At 48.6% G+C, this 15,899-nt stretch overlaps 1 protein-coding gene across 27 annotated transcripts in view; it reads left to right on the top strand.

Moving 5' to 3' along the window:
* LOC119979278 (eukaryotic translation initiation factor 4 gamma 3-like) overlaps nucleotides 1-15,899 on the top strand; it is a 504,690-nt gene that overhangs the window by 100,218 nt on the left and 388,573 nt on the right. The window contains exon 1 of one of the 27 annotated variants that reach the window (XM_038821293.1): nucleotides 15,128-15,157. The exons of the other annotated variants lie outside the window; for them this stretch is intronic. Within the exon in view, the coding sequence (XP_038677221.1) occupies nucleotides 15,143-15,157 (15 nt within the window). The 5' untranslated portion in view covers nucleotides 15,128-15,142. Of the gene's footprint in view, nucleotides 1-15,127; nucleotides 15,158-15,899 lie in introns of those variants that run through there. 27 annotated transcript variants of the gene reach the window in all.

Below are 15,899 nucleotides of genomic sequence, written 5' to 3' on the forward strand. Positions count from 1 at the left end.
TAATCACATCTCCCCAAGCTGAAAAACAAATGACCTGTGCAGGCTGCAAAGAACATTAACTCCACAGGGACTTTCCCAGTCAAACCACAGTCCATTAGCCCAATCTGAAAAACACATTCCATTGTCAGTTTCACTTTCTGGCTGCTAAAACTGCCCAGGCCCTGCAAAACAGAATTCTTTTAAAAAAAACATGACTACTGTGTCAAACACACTCTAAACCCAGGCCTTTAACTCTAACTCTAAAATTTCCCAATATTTAGAATTCAATACTCCTAAAATCTCCCAGTCATCACACCGTAGTCTAGAATTCTTTTCCCCATAGAGCAGCAGGGGCTGGGTCACTGAATATATCCAAGGCTATTAGGCAGATTTTTAATCAGCAAGTGAATTGAGGGTTTATGGGAGGCAGACAGGAAAGTGGAGTTGAAGCTACAATCGGATCAGGCATGATCGATCAAATGGTGCAGCAGGCTGAAGGGCTAAATAGGGTCGACTCCTAATTATTGTGCCCCTTGGTTCTTGGCAGCCCCTCGGGGTCGAAGATGACTTGCTTTCTCACGGAAAATTAGTTCTCAAGTGAGTGAGGGGTCCAGTGCACGGCATACAAACTCTGTCATAGGTGGAACAGATGGTGGTTGAAAGAGTAGGTGGGCGGGGTGCCACCTGTCCCTTTGCTGTTGACGCTGTTGGCTTCAGCTTGCTCTCAGCAATTAAACTCCAGGTATTCAACTCCTTCCTGGATGATTTTCCTCTGCAAGCAGTCTTGGGCCACGGATTCCCAGTAATAAGTGGGGATGTCACACGTTTTCAAGGAGGCTTTGAGGGTGTCCTTGAAGCAGTTCCTTTGCCCTCCTGGGGCTCGCTTGCCATTTCATAGCTCCGAATAGAACATGTGTTTCGAGAGCTTGTGGCAGGCATGCAGACTATGTGGCCCAACCAGCAATGTTTGATCAATGTTTTGATGTTGGTGAGCCTATACTGCCAGTGGATTGTCAGGATCTTGTGGAGGCAGCGCTGGTGGTGCTTCTCCGGGGCTTTTAGGTGCCTGCTTTACCTAGTGCACGTTTCTGAGCCACACAGGAGGGCAGGTATCACTGCTCTGCAGACCATGAGCTTAATGCGTGGTCTGAGGTCCTGGTCTCCGAAGACTGCTGGCACACTGAAAGCATTGTTGAACTTCTTCATCAATGTCTGCCTGTGTTGACGGTAGGCTCCTATGGTATGGAAAGTGGCCTACAATAACCAAGATATGGAGATGCCAGCGTTGGACTGGGGTGAGCACAATAAGAAGTCTTACAACACCAGATTAAAGTCCAACAGGTTTGTTTCAAACACGAGCTTTCGGAGCGCAGCTCCTTCCTCAGGTGAATGGAGAGTTATGTTCCAGAAACATTTATATAGACAAAGTCAGAGATGCTGGACAATGCTTGGAATGCGAGCATTTGCAGGTAATCAAATCATTATAGATCCAGGGAGAGGGATAATCACAGGTTAAAGAGGTGTGCATTGTCTCAAGCCAGAACAGTTGGTAGGATTTTGCAAGTCCAGGCCAGATGGTGGGGTGTGGATGTAATGCGACATGAATCCAAGATCCCGGTTGAGGCCGCACTCGTGCGTGCGGAACTTAGCTACAAGTTTTTGCTCGGCAATTCTTCTTTGTCACGTGTCTAAAGCGTTGGAGAACGCTTACCCGGAGATCAGAGGCTGAATGCCCTTGACTGCTGAAGTGTTCCCCGACTGGAAGGGAACATTCCTGCCTGGTGATTGTTGCACGATGCCCGTTCATTCGTTGTCGCAGTGTCTGCATGGTCTCGCCCATGTACCACGCTTCGGGACATCCTTTCCTGCAGCGTAAGAGGTAGACTACATTGGTCGAGTCGCACGAGTATGTGCCGTGTACCTGGTGGGTGGTGTTACCACGTGTAATGGTGGTATCCAAGTCGATGATCTGGCATGTCTTGCATAGATTGCCCTGGCAGAGTTGTGTGGTGTCGTGGTCGCTGTTCTGAAGGCTGGGTAATTTGCTGCAAACAATGGTTTGAGGTTGCGCGGTTGTTTGAAGGCCAGTAGTGGGGGTGTGGGGATGACCTTGGCAAGATGTTCATCTTCATTGATTATGTATTGAAGGCTGCGAAGAAGATGTCGTAGTTTCTCCGCCCCAGGAAAGTAGTGGACGGACGAAGGGTACTCTGTCAGTGGTGTCCCGTGTTTGTCTTCTGAGGAGGTCGGTGCGGTTTTTTTGCTGTGGCGCATTGGAACTGTCGATCGATGAGTCGAGCGCCATATCCCGTTCATACGAGAGCATCTTTCAGCATCTGTAGGTGTCTGTTACGCTCCTCCTCGTCTGAGCAGATCCTGTGTATACGGAGGGCTTGTCCATAGGGGATGGCTTCTTTAATGTGTTTCGGGTGAAAGCTGGAGAAGTGGAGCATCGTGAGGTTGTCTGTGGGCTTGCGGTAAAGCGAAGTGCTGAGGTGACTTGATGGAGATGAGTGTGTCCAAGAATGCAACTGAATTTGGAGAATAGTCCATGGTGAGTCTGATGGTGGGATGGAATTTATTGATCTCATCGTGTAGTCGTTTCAGTGATTCTTCGCTGTGGGTCCAAAGGAAAAAAATGTCATCGATGTATCTGGTGTATAACATCGGTTGAAGGTCCTGTGTGGTGAGGAAGTCTTGTTCAAACTTGTGCATGAAGATGTTGGCATATTGGGGTGTGAATTTGGTCCCCATGGCTGTTCCATGCATCTGGATGAAGAATTTGTTGTCGAAGGTGAAGACATTGTGATCTAGAATGAAGCGGATGAGTTGCAGAATTGCGCCTGGAGATTGACAGTTGTCAGTGTTGAGGACTGAGGCTGTTGCAGCAATGCCGTCGTCATGGGGGATGCTGGTGTAGAGTGCCTAAGACATCCATTGTGACGAGGAATGTTCCTGGTTCAACTGGTCCATGGGTGCTGAGTTTCTGTAGGAAGTCCGTCGTGTCGCGACAGAAGCTGGTGTACCTTGTACGATGGGTTTCAAGATGCCCTTCGATGTGGCCAGAGAGGTTCTCACACAGGGTCCCATTGCCTGAAACGATAGGACGGCCTGGTGAATTGGCCTTGTGTATTTTCGGGAGGCAGTAGAGATCTCCAATGCGGGGATTACGTGGGATGAGAGCATGTAGGGTGCTCTGAAGGTCTGGATCCAAGGTCCTGATCAGTCTGTTGAGTTGGCGGATGTGATCCTTGGTTGGATCTGCTGGTAACTGTCTGTAGTGTTCCTGGTTGTTGAGTTGTTGGTATACTTCTTTGCAGTAGTCCGTTCTATTCAGCATGACGGTGGCCCCTCCTTTGTCTGCTGGTTTGATGACGATGTTGTGGTTGGTTTCGAGAGCGTGGATGGCAGTTGCGTTGTACTTGGGTGACGTTCGGGGCTGCCTTGTGAATGCGACTGATTAATCTGGCATTGACACGGCTTCAACATACATGTCGAGTCTAGGGCAGCGGCCTTCCGGAGGGGTCCAATTCGACTCTTTCCTTTTTGTTTGCTGCACCGCAGATCTCGAGGTCTGCTGTTCCGGTTCATTGATCGTCTCCTTGGGTTCGCTGTCGGCCTCTTGGGGTCTGTGGAAGAATTCCCGGAGCCTCATTCGCCTGATGAATTCCTCCGTGTCTGCCGCGTGACTGATGGGTTCACACCTCTTTAACCTGTGATTATCCCTCTCCCTGGATCTGTAATGATTTGATTACCTGCAAATGCTCGCATTCCAAGCATTGTCCAGCATCTCTGACTTTGTCTATATAAATGTTTCTGGAACATACCTCTCCATTCACCTGAGGAAGGAGCTGCGCTCCGAAAGCTTGTGTTTGAAACAAACCTGTTGGACTTTAATCTGGTGTTGTAAGACCTTCTTACTGTACAATAACCAAGGCCTCATGGATTTTGATAACCGTGAGGCAATGCTGTGTGGTGGGGGCAGATTGGTAGAGAGCCTTTGTCTAATAGATATTTAATGTAAGGGCTGTGTTTTTGTACGCCTCTCTGAAGGTGTTAATGAGGACTTGGAGCTTGGACTCTGCGCAGATGTAAACATTGTCTGCATACTAAGTTCAATGACAGTATGTGGTAACCTTGGATCTGACCTGAATGAGGTAGAGGTTGAAAAGATTACATTTCTTTTGTCCTGTTGTTTATCTCCATTCTATTAGATTCTCTTTGTCCTGTAGATATCTCCATTCCAGTGATGAGCTTGCTGAAGATGAGATGGAGCATTGTCTCACGGAAGGTCAAGAAGAGCATCAGAATGATGACGCAGGCTTGCTTGACCCCAGTCTGAATGTGAATTGGATCTCTGGTGGATCTGTTGGGCGGTATCACATAGAAAATAGGAGCAGGAGGAGGCCATTCATCCCTTCGAACCTGCTCAGCCATGAATTATGTCTGTCTCTCTCTCTGTTTCTCTCTCTCTCTCTCTCTCCTCTCTCTCTCTCTCGTCTCTTCTCCTCTCTCTCGTCTCCCTCTCTCTCTCTCTCTCTCGTCTCTCTCTCTCTCTCTCTCTCTGTCTCTCTCTCTCTCTGTCTCTCTCTCTCTCTGTCTCTCTCTCTCTCTGTCTGTCTCTCTGTCTCTCACTCTGTCTCTCACTCTGTCTCTCACTGTCTCTCACTCTGTCCTCTCACTCTGTCTCTCACTCTGTCTGTCTCTCGCTGTCTGTCTCTCTCTGTCTGTCTCTCTCTGTCTGTCTCTCTCTGTCTGTCTCTCTCTGTCTGTCTCTCTCTGTCTGTCTCTCTCTGTCTCTCTCCTCTGAGTCTCTCTCCTCTGTCTCTCTCCTCTGTCTCTCTCCTCTGTCTCTCTCCTCTGTCTCTCTCCTCTGAGTCTCTCTCCTCTGTCTCTCTCTCCTCTGTCTCTCTCTCCTCTGTCTCTCTCTCCTCTGTCTCTCTCCTCTGTCTCTCTCCTCTCTGTCTCTCTCCTCTGTCTCTCTCCTCTGTCTCTCTCCTCTGTCTCTCTCCTCTGTCTCTCTCCTCTGTCTCTCTCTCTGTCTCTCTCCTCTGTCTCTCTCTCTCTGTCTCTCTCCTCTGTCTCTCTCCTCTGTCTCTCTCCTCTGTCTCTCTCCTCTGGTCTCTCTCCTCTGTCTCTCTCCTCTGTCTCTCTCCTCTGTCTCTCTCTCTCCTCTGTCTCTCTCCTCTGTCTCTCTCCTCTGTCTCTCTCCTCTGTCTCTCTCCTCTGTCTCTCTCCTCTGTCTCTCTCCTCTGTCTCTCTCCTCGGTCTCTCTCCTCTGTCTCTCTCCTCTGTCTCTCTCCTCTGTCTCTCTCCTCTGTCTCTCTCCTCTGTCCTCTCTCCTCTGTCTCTCTCCTCTGTCTCTCTCCTCTGTCTCTCTCCTCTGTCCTCTCTCCTCTGTCTCTCTCCTCTGTCTCTCTCCTCTGTCTCTCTCCTCTGTCTCTCTCCTCTGTCTCTCTCCTCTGTCCTCTCCTCTGTCCTCTCCTCTGTCTCTCTCCTCTGTCTCCTCTCCTCTCTTCCTTCCTCCCCTCCCCAAAATATCATTTGATCACCTTTGCCCGAGTGCTATATCTAATTGCTACATGAAAACACAATGTTTTGGCCTCGGCTTCTTTCTATGGTAGTGAATTCCACAGACCGACCAGTCTCCTCAGAAATTTCTCCTCATCTCAGCCCTAAATGGTTTACCCATATCCTCAGACTGTGACCCCTGGTTCTAGACACCCCCACCATCAGAAACGTCCTTCTTGCACCAATCCTGTCTAATCTTGTTAGAATTTTATAGGTTTCTATGAGATTCCCCCCATTCTTCTGAACTCCAGCGAATATAATCCTAAACGACTCAATCTCTCCTTATACGTCAGTCTTGTCATCCCAGGAATCAGTCTGGTAAACCTTCTCTGCTCTCCCTCTGTAGCAAGGACATCTTTCCTCCAATAATGAGACCAAAACTGTGCATAATATTCCAGGTGTAGCCTCACCCAAGGTCCTGTATAATTGTAGCAAGACATCCCTGCTCCTGTACTCTAATCCTGTTGCTTGGAAGGCCAACATACCATTTTCCTCTTTACCGCCTGCTGCACCTGCCTGCTTGCCTTCAGTGACTGGTGTACGAGGACACGCAGTCACTGAAGGTAAGCATGCAGGTGCTGAAGAGAGATTCACTGAAAATCATTGAATAGAGATTCCACCATTTGTAGCTACCAGCAAGGAAGCAACAGGACTGGAGGAATTCAAAATGGATTGTTTTGTAAGAAGGAAGAGTGGGCCAGAGACACAACAGGCCACAATCTCACATCCAAATTTGCTGGTGAATGCTGCACTGGAGAGTCCATGGCAGGACAAAGCTGTGCTGGTGTGAGCTGCTTGGGGAGAGTCCAGGGCAGGATGAAGTAGTGCTAGTGTGAGCTCCAGGGCCACTGGAGAACAGCGCATGAAGAAGAAGCTGAAATCAGGAACAAAGTAGTATAAAGATGATTTCTTGAGGTATGGTTTTATTAATTGTGCCAATACAAATCAGGATGCAAAGTCTATGTGTGTTGTATGCAGGAAGATATTTGTGTGAAGACAGAATCTCTTAATGTTTTTGAAATGTTCCTTCCAGGGGGTTTCATGTCCTCGGACACTTACTTAGTTGTGCAGGGTGCCAGTGTTTGGAGCAAGGGTGTTGCCACAAGGCCTGTACTTGTCTCTCTGACAGAGGAAAGTTATGGCAAGGCCACGTTCTAGGCATTTTGTCAGGTGCAGGCTACTGTTGGTGTTGGATTTCCCTACTGATGGAACCATCAATTCTACGGACACGTGCTTGTAGGATTAGAATAGCGGTTTTAATATACTTACAACAGAGCCAGCCTGTTAGCCGTTGAATTTTCGGTGAACTGGCTGGCTGACTCTGTGGCACGGATCTTTATACAGCAGCTCCAGGGGGAGGAGTTCTGGGCAGAGCCAAGGGGGAGCCCAGTACAACTCTCGAGTACTCCCAGAGCTACCCCCCCTGTTGGTCAGGTAGTGCAACTGCACTTACAATATCGGTATCTATATATATATATATACTGGGAATAGAGTGACATTGGTAACTTATACTACCGTGTGAATCTCATTCACCACGTTCACCCCCTGTGAAAAAATCAAGTCCGGCGGGGGTGGTGGCTCACAGAGTTAGTCTGTCCGGTGGACGAATTGTTCGTTGCGATCTGCGGAGCACCGGGGTTGCAGCCTCTTGCGGTGGCTGGGTGGGTGTTAAGAGCTGGGGTACGATGGCAGACTCCAGGGCGGGTCTCGTCCAAACTTCATGCACCCCTGGCTCGACCGGAGACTGGGGGTGGGCTGGTGCTGGCGCGTGGAACCGGTGGGGCGAGCTTGCGGAATCGGGGGCGAGAGGGGGCGGCAGCATAGGGAATGGGGTAAGGGGTTCCTCAGTGGGGGGGGGGCTGGATCCAGCGGGGTGCCAGGTCCCGAAGGGATACTGTGTCCTGGCGACCGTCCGGGAACTCCACGAATGCGTACTGGGGGTTGGAATGGAGGGGGCGCACCTTTCAACAAGGGGGTTGGTTTTGTGCGCCCTGACGTGCTTCCTCAGGAGAACCGGGCCTGGTGTCCTCAGCCACGCCGGAAATGAGACCCCCGTGGTAGTGCCCCTAGAAAAATGAAGAGCCGCTCGTGTGGGGTTTGATTTGTCGCTGTACAGAGGAGGGATCTAATTGCGTGGAGCGCATCTGGGGTCAGTAGGACGGTCTTTGAGACCACCGCGTTCTCCCTCTCCACCTGCCCGTTCCCCCTGGGGTTGTAGCTGGTAGTCCTGCTCGAGGCGATGCCCTTGTCGAGCAGGTACTGACGCAGCTCGTCGCTCATAAAGGATGAACCCTGGTCGCTGTGCACGTAGCTGGGGAAACCGAACAGGGTGAAGACACTATGCAGGGCCTTAATGACTGTGTGGGAGGTCATGTCGGGGCACGGTATGGCAAATGGGAATCGGGAGAACTCATCTATGGTGTTGAGGAAATAAATGTTCTTGTTAGTGGAGGGGAGTGGCCCTTTGAAATCGATCGCAAGGCATTCAAAGGGCCTAGAAGCCTTGACCAGGTGGGCCCTGTCTGGTCTATAGAAGTGCAGTTGCACTCTGCACAGATCGGGCAGTCCCTGGTGACTGCTTTTACCTCCTCGTTGGAGAAAGACAGGTTTCGGACTCTGATGTAGTGGGCGAGCCGGGTGACCCCTGGATGGCAGAGGTCATCGTGGATGGCTTTCAGACGGCTGATCTGCGCGCTGGCGCATGTCCCACGGGATAGGGCATTCGAGGGCTTGTTGAGCTTCCCCGGTTGATATTTAATATCGTAACTATAGGTGGAGAGTTCGATCCTCCACCAAAGGATTTATCGTTTTTTCATTTTGCCCCTTTGCGAGTTGTCAAACATAAAGGCAACCAATCGTTGGTCGGTGATGAGGGTGAATCTCCTACCTGCGAGGTAGTGCCTCCAGTGACGAAACAGCCTCCACGATGGCTTGTGCGTCCTTCTCGACTGAGGAGTGTCGGAGTTCTGAAGCGGATAGGGTACGGGAGAAAAATGCAACGGACCTCCCTGCCTGATTTAAAGTGGCTGCTAGAACTACCTCTGAGACGTCGCTCTCAACCTGAAAGGGAGTGGATTCATCCACCGCCCGCATGGCTGCTTTGGCGATGTCCTCCTTGATGCAGCTGAAGGCCTGGCGCGCCGCAGCTGACAGGGGAAATTGTGTGGCCTTAAAGATGTGGCGGGCTTTGTCTGCATATTGAGGGACCCACTGGGCGTAGTATGAAAGAACCCAAGCACTGTTTTGAAGGCCTTGGGGCAATGAGGGAGGGGGAGTTCGGGTCTGGGCCCAGGACTCCGTTTTCCACGACGTAGCCGAGGATGAGCCAGTCTGTTTGTGCGGAAAATGCAGTTCTCCTTGTTATAAGTGAGGTTTAATTTCTGTGCCGTCTGGAGAAAACGGTGGAGGTTGGCGTCATGGTCCTGCTGGTCATAGCCGCAGATGGTAACATTGTCCAGATACGGAAACGTGGCCCACAGCCCGTACTGGTCTACCATTCGGTCCATTGCTCGTTGGAATACCGAAACCCCGTTAGTGACGCCGAAGGGAACCCGGAGGAAATGGAAGAGGCGGCCATCGGCTTCGAATGCCGTGTAGTGGCGGTCCTCTGGGCGGATTGGGAGCTGGTGGTATGCAGACTTCAGATCCACCGTTGGAAAATAGCCGATATTGGGCGATCTGGTTAACCATGTCTGCAATTCTGGGGAGGGGATACGCGTCTAGGAGTGTAAAGCGATTTTGGTCTGACTATAGTCGACGACCATGCGAACATTTCCCCCGGTCTTGACGACCACCACCTGAGCTCTCCAGGGGACTATTACTGGCCTCTATGATCCCCTCACTGAGCAGCCGTCGGACCTCCGATCGGATAAAGACCCTATCCTGTAGGCTGTATTGCCTGCTGCGAGTAGCTACTGGTTTGCAATCTGGAGTGAGATTGGTGAAGAGAGGAGGGGGGGAGATGCGCAGCGTGGCTAGGCTGCAGATAGTGAGTGTGGGCAGGGGTCCGCCGAAGCTGAGGGTGAGGCTCTTGAGGTTGCACTGGAAATCCAGGCCTAATAAGAGTGGCGCGCAGAGGTCAGGCAGGACATAAAGTTTAAATTTTGAATAACTAGCGCCTCGAATTGTGAGTATAGCGACGGTGCATCCTTGGATTTGGACTGAGTGGGAGCCCGAAGCGAGGGCGATAGTTTTGGCTCACAGGAAAAATAGGAAGCGAACAGCGTCTTACCAGCTGTGGGTGTATGAAGCTCTCTGTGCTCCCGGAGTCAAAGAGGCATGGTGTGCTGTACCCGTTGATCTGGACCTCCACCATCGAACTTTGTAGGTGCTTGGGGCGGGACTGATCTAGGGTGACCGCGTTGAGATGCAGGCCGCGTGATGGATGCCCGGGAAAGTCGTAGTCTTCCGTGTGGGCGTCCGGTCGAGTAGATGCCGGTACGTTCTGGCGAGCTTGATGCAGGATCTCTGTGCTGAGCTGCGGGCCGCGTGATGAGTGCCCGGGGAAGTCGTAGTCTTCAGATGAGCTATAGTGAGCATGGAGATGCAGATGGGGCCCCGTGGATCGCACGTGGTGAGCGGCGAGGAAGATGGCGTCCAAGATGGCGGCCCCCATGAGTCGCACGTGGCCGGCCGCATGGTGGGGGTTTGCCAAAATGGCGGCCCCATGGATCGCACGTAGCGGGAGGGGGCGGAGCGGGGCGTAGGCCGCAGCGGTTCGGGCCCTGCGGGCCCGCTGGTGTTGGGAGCGATTTGTTCTCTCTACTGGGGAGTTAGAAACTGGGGCCCTTTTCGCGAGGCACACTCTGGCATAGTGGCCTTTCTTCCCGCAGCTGCTGCAGGCCGCGGATTGGGCTGGGCAGTGCTGCCGCGGGTGCTGGCTTTGGCCACAGAAATGGCAGGCTGGGGCAGCTGAGTAGCTGGCTGGGGCAGCAGAGTAACTGGCTTTGGCAGCGCGGTAGCGGGGGGCCGTGCGGCACAGGCCTGGGGGGATTGTTGTTCGGGGGTCCACGATGAGGTCGCGGGGTCGCGGGAAACGAGGTGAGGCTGCGGAAGGAGACTTCCATAGTGGTAGCAGCCTCCACAGTAGTATGTAAGTCCTGGGCCCCTTTTCTAGCAGTCTTTGGCGCACATAGTTTGATCTAAGGCCCGCTACGAAAACGTCCCGCAAGCTCCCTATGTTCAGCCGCGGTAACGGCTTGATAATTACAGTCATTAGAGAGATTGTTCAGTTCCCGTACAAATTCGGCTAGCGTTTCTGTAGGCCGCTGACGGCGAGTCGTAAACACGTGGCGTGCATAAACCTCGTTAATGGGCCTAACGTACATTTTGTCCAATATCGCCAGCGCTGCGGTGTAAGAACCGGCCGGATGCTGTGTGGAGATTCTGTGGCTTACCCTCGCGTGCAGTAGGCTGAGTTTTTCCGTTGTTCCAGCGGTGCTGGCTTCTGCCAGGTAGGCCTTAAAACATCTCAGCCAGTGGGAAAAAATGTCTTTAGCCTCTGCATCCTGCGGGTCGAGTTCTAGGCGTCAGGGCTTGAGGGCTGCTTCCATGATTTACTTCGACTGTTTCGTAATTATATTAAATTGATGGAACCATCAATTCTACGGACACGTGCTTGTAGGATTAGAATAGCAGTTTTAATATCTTACAACAGAGCCAGCCTGTTAGCCGCTGAACTTTTGGTGAGCTGGCTGACTCTGTGGCACGGATCTTTATACAGCAGCTCCAGGGGGAGGAATTCTGGGCGGAGCCAAGGGGGAGCCCAGTACAAACTCTCGAGTACTCCCAGAGCTACTCCCCTGGTGGTCAGGTAGTGCAACTGCACTTACAATATCGGTACATCTATATACTGGGGACAGAGTGACATTGGTAACTTATAATACTGTGTGAATCTCATTCACCACACCTACCCACTTTCTGCTCCTGACAGAAGTTGACGAGGAGGATCAGCTTGTTGCCCATTTAAACTCAGACCAGGGCTTGTTTGAGGCAGGAGTAAAATTTCACTTTGGACTTGTAGCTTCCAGTGTTGGGGCGGAAATGCTGAGGACAGTAATGCACTAGGTACGCTGAAGGGTCATGAGGCGTTCGTGTATTTGCAAGGAGAGTTTCTGAGATGGCCAACTGGTTCATTTTAAGTGGTGAAGCCCATGGAGGCAGCAATATTCTTCTGGATGACTTTTCTGGAAGAAGGTGTAACCGCCACCTTGTTCCTTGAGCTGACCTTCTCTTCGTCTCGTTAAGTTCGGTGATGCCAAATTTGAAATCCTTGAGCTCACAGGCAACGATAGCAGTATGCCGTTCTGGTCTGTCACTGTTGGGGGTTGTCCGTGGGGACCTGACATTTGAGGTTCCAAATATCATTTTGCCGTAGCGTGATTTCTTTTAATGTGGGGTGGCTGTTGCGCACCAGCCCACACGGGCTTAACTGAGCACAGTGTTGGTTATGACAGGCTGTGTTCTAAGCATTTTGTCCCTGCTGTATGGGCCTAGGACATACAAGCACATCATACTCCTACTGTCCTCCTTTCTCCTCCCCACAGGACTTTTCTCCCTGTGATGCATGAAATGCAGTGACACCTCATGAGCGTGGTACTGATCTCTGACTGTTAACGTCCACATAGCTCTTGTGTAATGACTACCTTGTCCATAGAGGGAACTTTCCTCGGATGACATTGGTTCATCATGCCTTCCACTTGTTGCAACAACATACAAGTGCTTGGGGTTGTTAAATAAATGAATGTTTTTCTTTTACATTCCTTTTAAAAAAAATAAATTTAGATTAGCCAATTATTTTTTTCCGATTAAGGGGCAATTTAGCGTGGCCAATCCACCTACGTTGCACATTTTTGGGTTGTGGGGGCAAAACCCACGCAGACACGGGAGAACGTGCAAACTCCCACGGACAGTGACCCAGAGCCGGGATCGAACCTGGGACCTCAGCGCCGTGAGGCGGTTGTGCTAACCACTAGGCCACCGTGCTGCCCTTTTACATTCCTGACCAAGTTACCATATTAACTTGTCTGACGCCTTGATAAACCTGTCACTTAACTCCCGTTTCCTTTTCTGAGGTTTCAAGTGCCTAGTTCAATAAACAGTTATATTTATGAACGAAGCACTATTCACTTTTGTGAATAGTGTGTTTTACAACAGCATGGGAATTGGCACAGTCCGCGCGCGGGATCAACATGTGGCAACACCAGTGCTTCACCCCTAAGCGATGTTACCAGATGATCCCCCAATATATCTCTGTTCACCTTATTGTGGTAAGCTGGCAACTCAAATGCTGAAAATCCAACAATGTTAACTTTATTCAACAAATTGTGGGCCAGGTGTTCACCCCATCTCCTGGACTGATTTGTCAATGGTGTTTCTTTGCCAGTTCAAGAGCATGATTTTGTGCTGAAGAAACTGTGATCTTCTTGTCCTCAAATTTTGACATTCTCTGATTCTGCACCTTGCTTTTCTCCTTTTCCTGCTTCTGTCATTCTAGCTTGCTTCCTTGGGTTTCAAGCTCAAAATTTCAACTGGAAAGCCCACTTCTCCATATTTCATTGCAGCCAAACAAGCTCCGTGACTCTTTCTGGACTCTTTGTTCTTGTTGCTATTAAGTATCACTCACAGTTCAGTAATGTTCAGCTCATTGAAAAAGGTTTTTAATTGCTTATGGTTTGAGTGCAGTTATTCTTCAATAGCATGTCTAATTGCGCAGGTCTGGCCATCAATTGTATTGATATTTTCAGAAATGCTGTATTGTCAGAAACTGTTCTTGTTGGAGAGGCAGAACTTTTTATTATGGTTAAGTTGACTTCCTGATGGAGAATTGGATCATTCATTTCTAACTTTAGAGATCTGTCAAATTTCGGAAGCACGAAAATAAAGTTGCACCACAGACAACTAACGGTGCCAGCATTTGCTTTTTTTCAGGTAGTGACCATCCGTTACTACCATCAAGCATCAGTAAAGGAGTGAGCAGAATATTTCTTTCAATGTCCCGATGCCTGGGTACTTGTTTCAATGCCTGGGTACTTGTTACTGATACTTGTGTACCTTCAATTAAGGTGGCTGCAGATTACTCCTAAAATTGATATTAGCTTTTGGACATAAGTCTACCTTAAATTGGGTATTGATGGTAGCAGCAATGGTTGCTTCCAATATCATGCTTGGTAATAGATCCTTTCTATCAAGCCAACTAATGCATTGGTCTCTGAGCCACTGCTTCAACAATGTGTTTGGTTATGATTTCTGGTAGTTAGTGCTTGATTTGATAGTATACTGTATTTACATTGGACGTACAATACAGAAACAGGCTGTTTAGGGCCAGAAGGTCCATGTGATCTTTTCCCACTCGACCTCATCACACCCCATCAGTCCAACACTTGTTTTTCCTTTCTCTCTTGTATTTATGTAGATACCCTGTATCATCTACTCCTTACAATAACAATTTCTATATTCCAACCAAACTCTGGTATTGAAGATTTTCTATTGGATTTAACAGTGAAATGTCTTTTGGTCTTCCTACAAGAAACATTTGCTTTATGTCTACCCTTTTCATACTTGTTACCTTATTAAACCCTTTCATACTTGTTAAAGCCATGACAGGTCAGCAATCACCTTTTATTTTCAAATGAGCAGAGCTCCAGCCTGTTTGGTCTTTTCTGATGGGTGTAACTCAGTGATTTTATTGCCTATCTTGTATATTCTTCACTCTGCAAATATCTCCCACAAGGGAATTGCCAACTTCTCTGCATTGGCAAACAAGCTGGCGTGTCAACAGGTTTAAGTTTTGACAAAGGGCCATCTGGACACAAAACGTTTGCTCTTTTCTCTTCTTACAGATGCTGCCGGACCTGCTGAGATTTTCCAGCATTTTCTCTTTTGGTTTCGGATTCCAGCATCTGCAGTAATTTGCTTTTATCCAGGGTTCAAATTGTATGACTGATACTCCAATTCTTTCAGGTCCTGTGTTCGGCCTGTGTGTTTCTTAATCAGGAAATCTTGATGCTTATCGAATGAACGATGCATTTACAAATGGTCGGACCAACAGTAATTTTCACTTTGGAAAAATAATTCAAAGTGTTTTTATATAATCTCCCCCTGGGCGGCACGGTGGCGCAGTGGTTAACACTGCTGCCTCAGGGCGCCAAAGACCCGGGTTCGACCCCGGGCCACTGTCCGTGTGGAGTTTGCATAATCTCTCCTTGTCTGTATGGGTCTCATCCCCACAACCCAAATATGTGCAGAGTAGGTTAATTGACCACGCTAAATTGCCCCTTAATTAGAAATAAAAAGAATTGGGTACTCTAAATTAAAAATATTATAATCTCCCCCTTCATCACAAAGTAATAATTTGCACTTGGTGCAGAGATTTCAGTCAGCAAGATGACACAAGCCTGCAAGCAATGCCATGCTTCTTGAACCTCAGAGGCTGTTCAGGAGTGGATTGATCGTGACTGATTGTTTCGATCAATAATATGGCACCCCATATAAACTAATACAGTTTCCATTTTGTAGATGTATCTTAACTAAATAAAGAATGTGCATTAAATTTTAATTTTAGATTCTCACTATATGGATCTGCTGAATAGGAATGAGCTTTGACTTTGTGAGTATATTAATCTGTAAATTGCCAGATTCTGCCCTAATTGTTTTGAGTATCTGTGATTTGTTGTACTCCTTTTCGTTAGTTCTAAAGAAGATATTGGTGTCTGTCTCATTGATAAAATTACAATGGTCATGCTTGCTGCAAGTTAATCCAGGATTTATGCCAAAAAGGCTTAGTTTTCTTTGTGAGGTAGAGCTTGCAATTGCTAACTATACTCTTTTTGGCTTGTTTCTAAATTTCTTCCCCTTTTCAAGTGTCCCTCAGTCTGCAAAATTCCCTGGCTGAGAGGCTAAGCAGGTGATGCACACAATTTATACTAGTGTTGAATCTGCATTCCAGCACTTCATAATGCCTTACTTCAAGAATAAAAATGAGTCATGTTGGTCTTGAAAAGCATAATTTATAACGCGTTGGCTGTACAATTCATAAAATTATTGATGTGAGAAGGCGGCCCTTAAGTACTCGTGAGCGTATTCTCATAGCCTCATCAAATGTAGTATTATATAGCAGAGAGCTTGGAAGATGGTCTTGAAGGGAAAGAAAGGACCTCTTCTTAGCAGTAAAAACCTAAATGGGAAATTGAGTGTGGAGACTAATTGATCAGTATACCATTTTCTGTAATTTAACTCTATTAATTAATTCCTCCTTCAGTTTTAAGAGTGAAGTGCATTAAATGTCACTCTTTATGTCTGTTTCTTTTCTGGATTTTAATTACTAATTTGATCAATTTGGATTATTTTTT

Source organism: Scyliorhinus canicula, chromosome 16, assembly GCF_902713615.1.
Source record: "Scyliorhinus canicula chromosome 16, sScyCan1.1, whole genome shotgun sequence".
Lineage (NCBI taxonomy): Eukaryota > Metazoa > Chordata > Chondrichthyes > Carcharhiniformes > Scyliorhinidae > Scyliorhinus > Scyliorhinus canicula.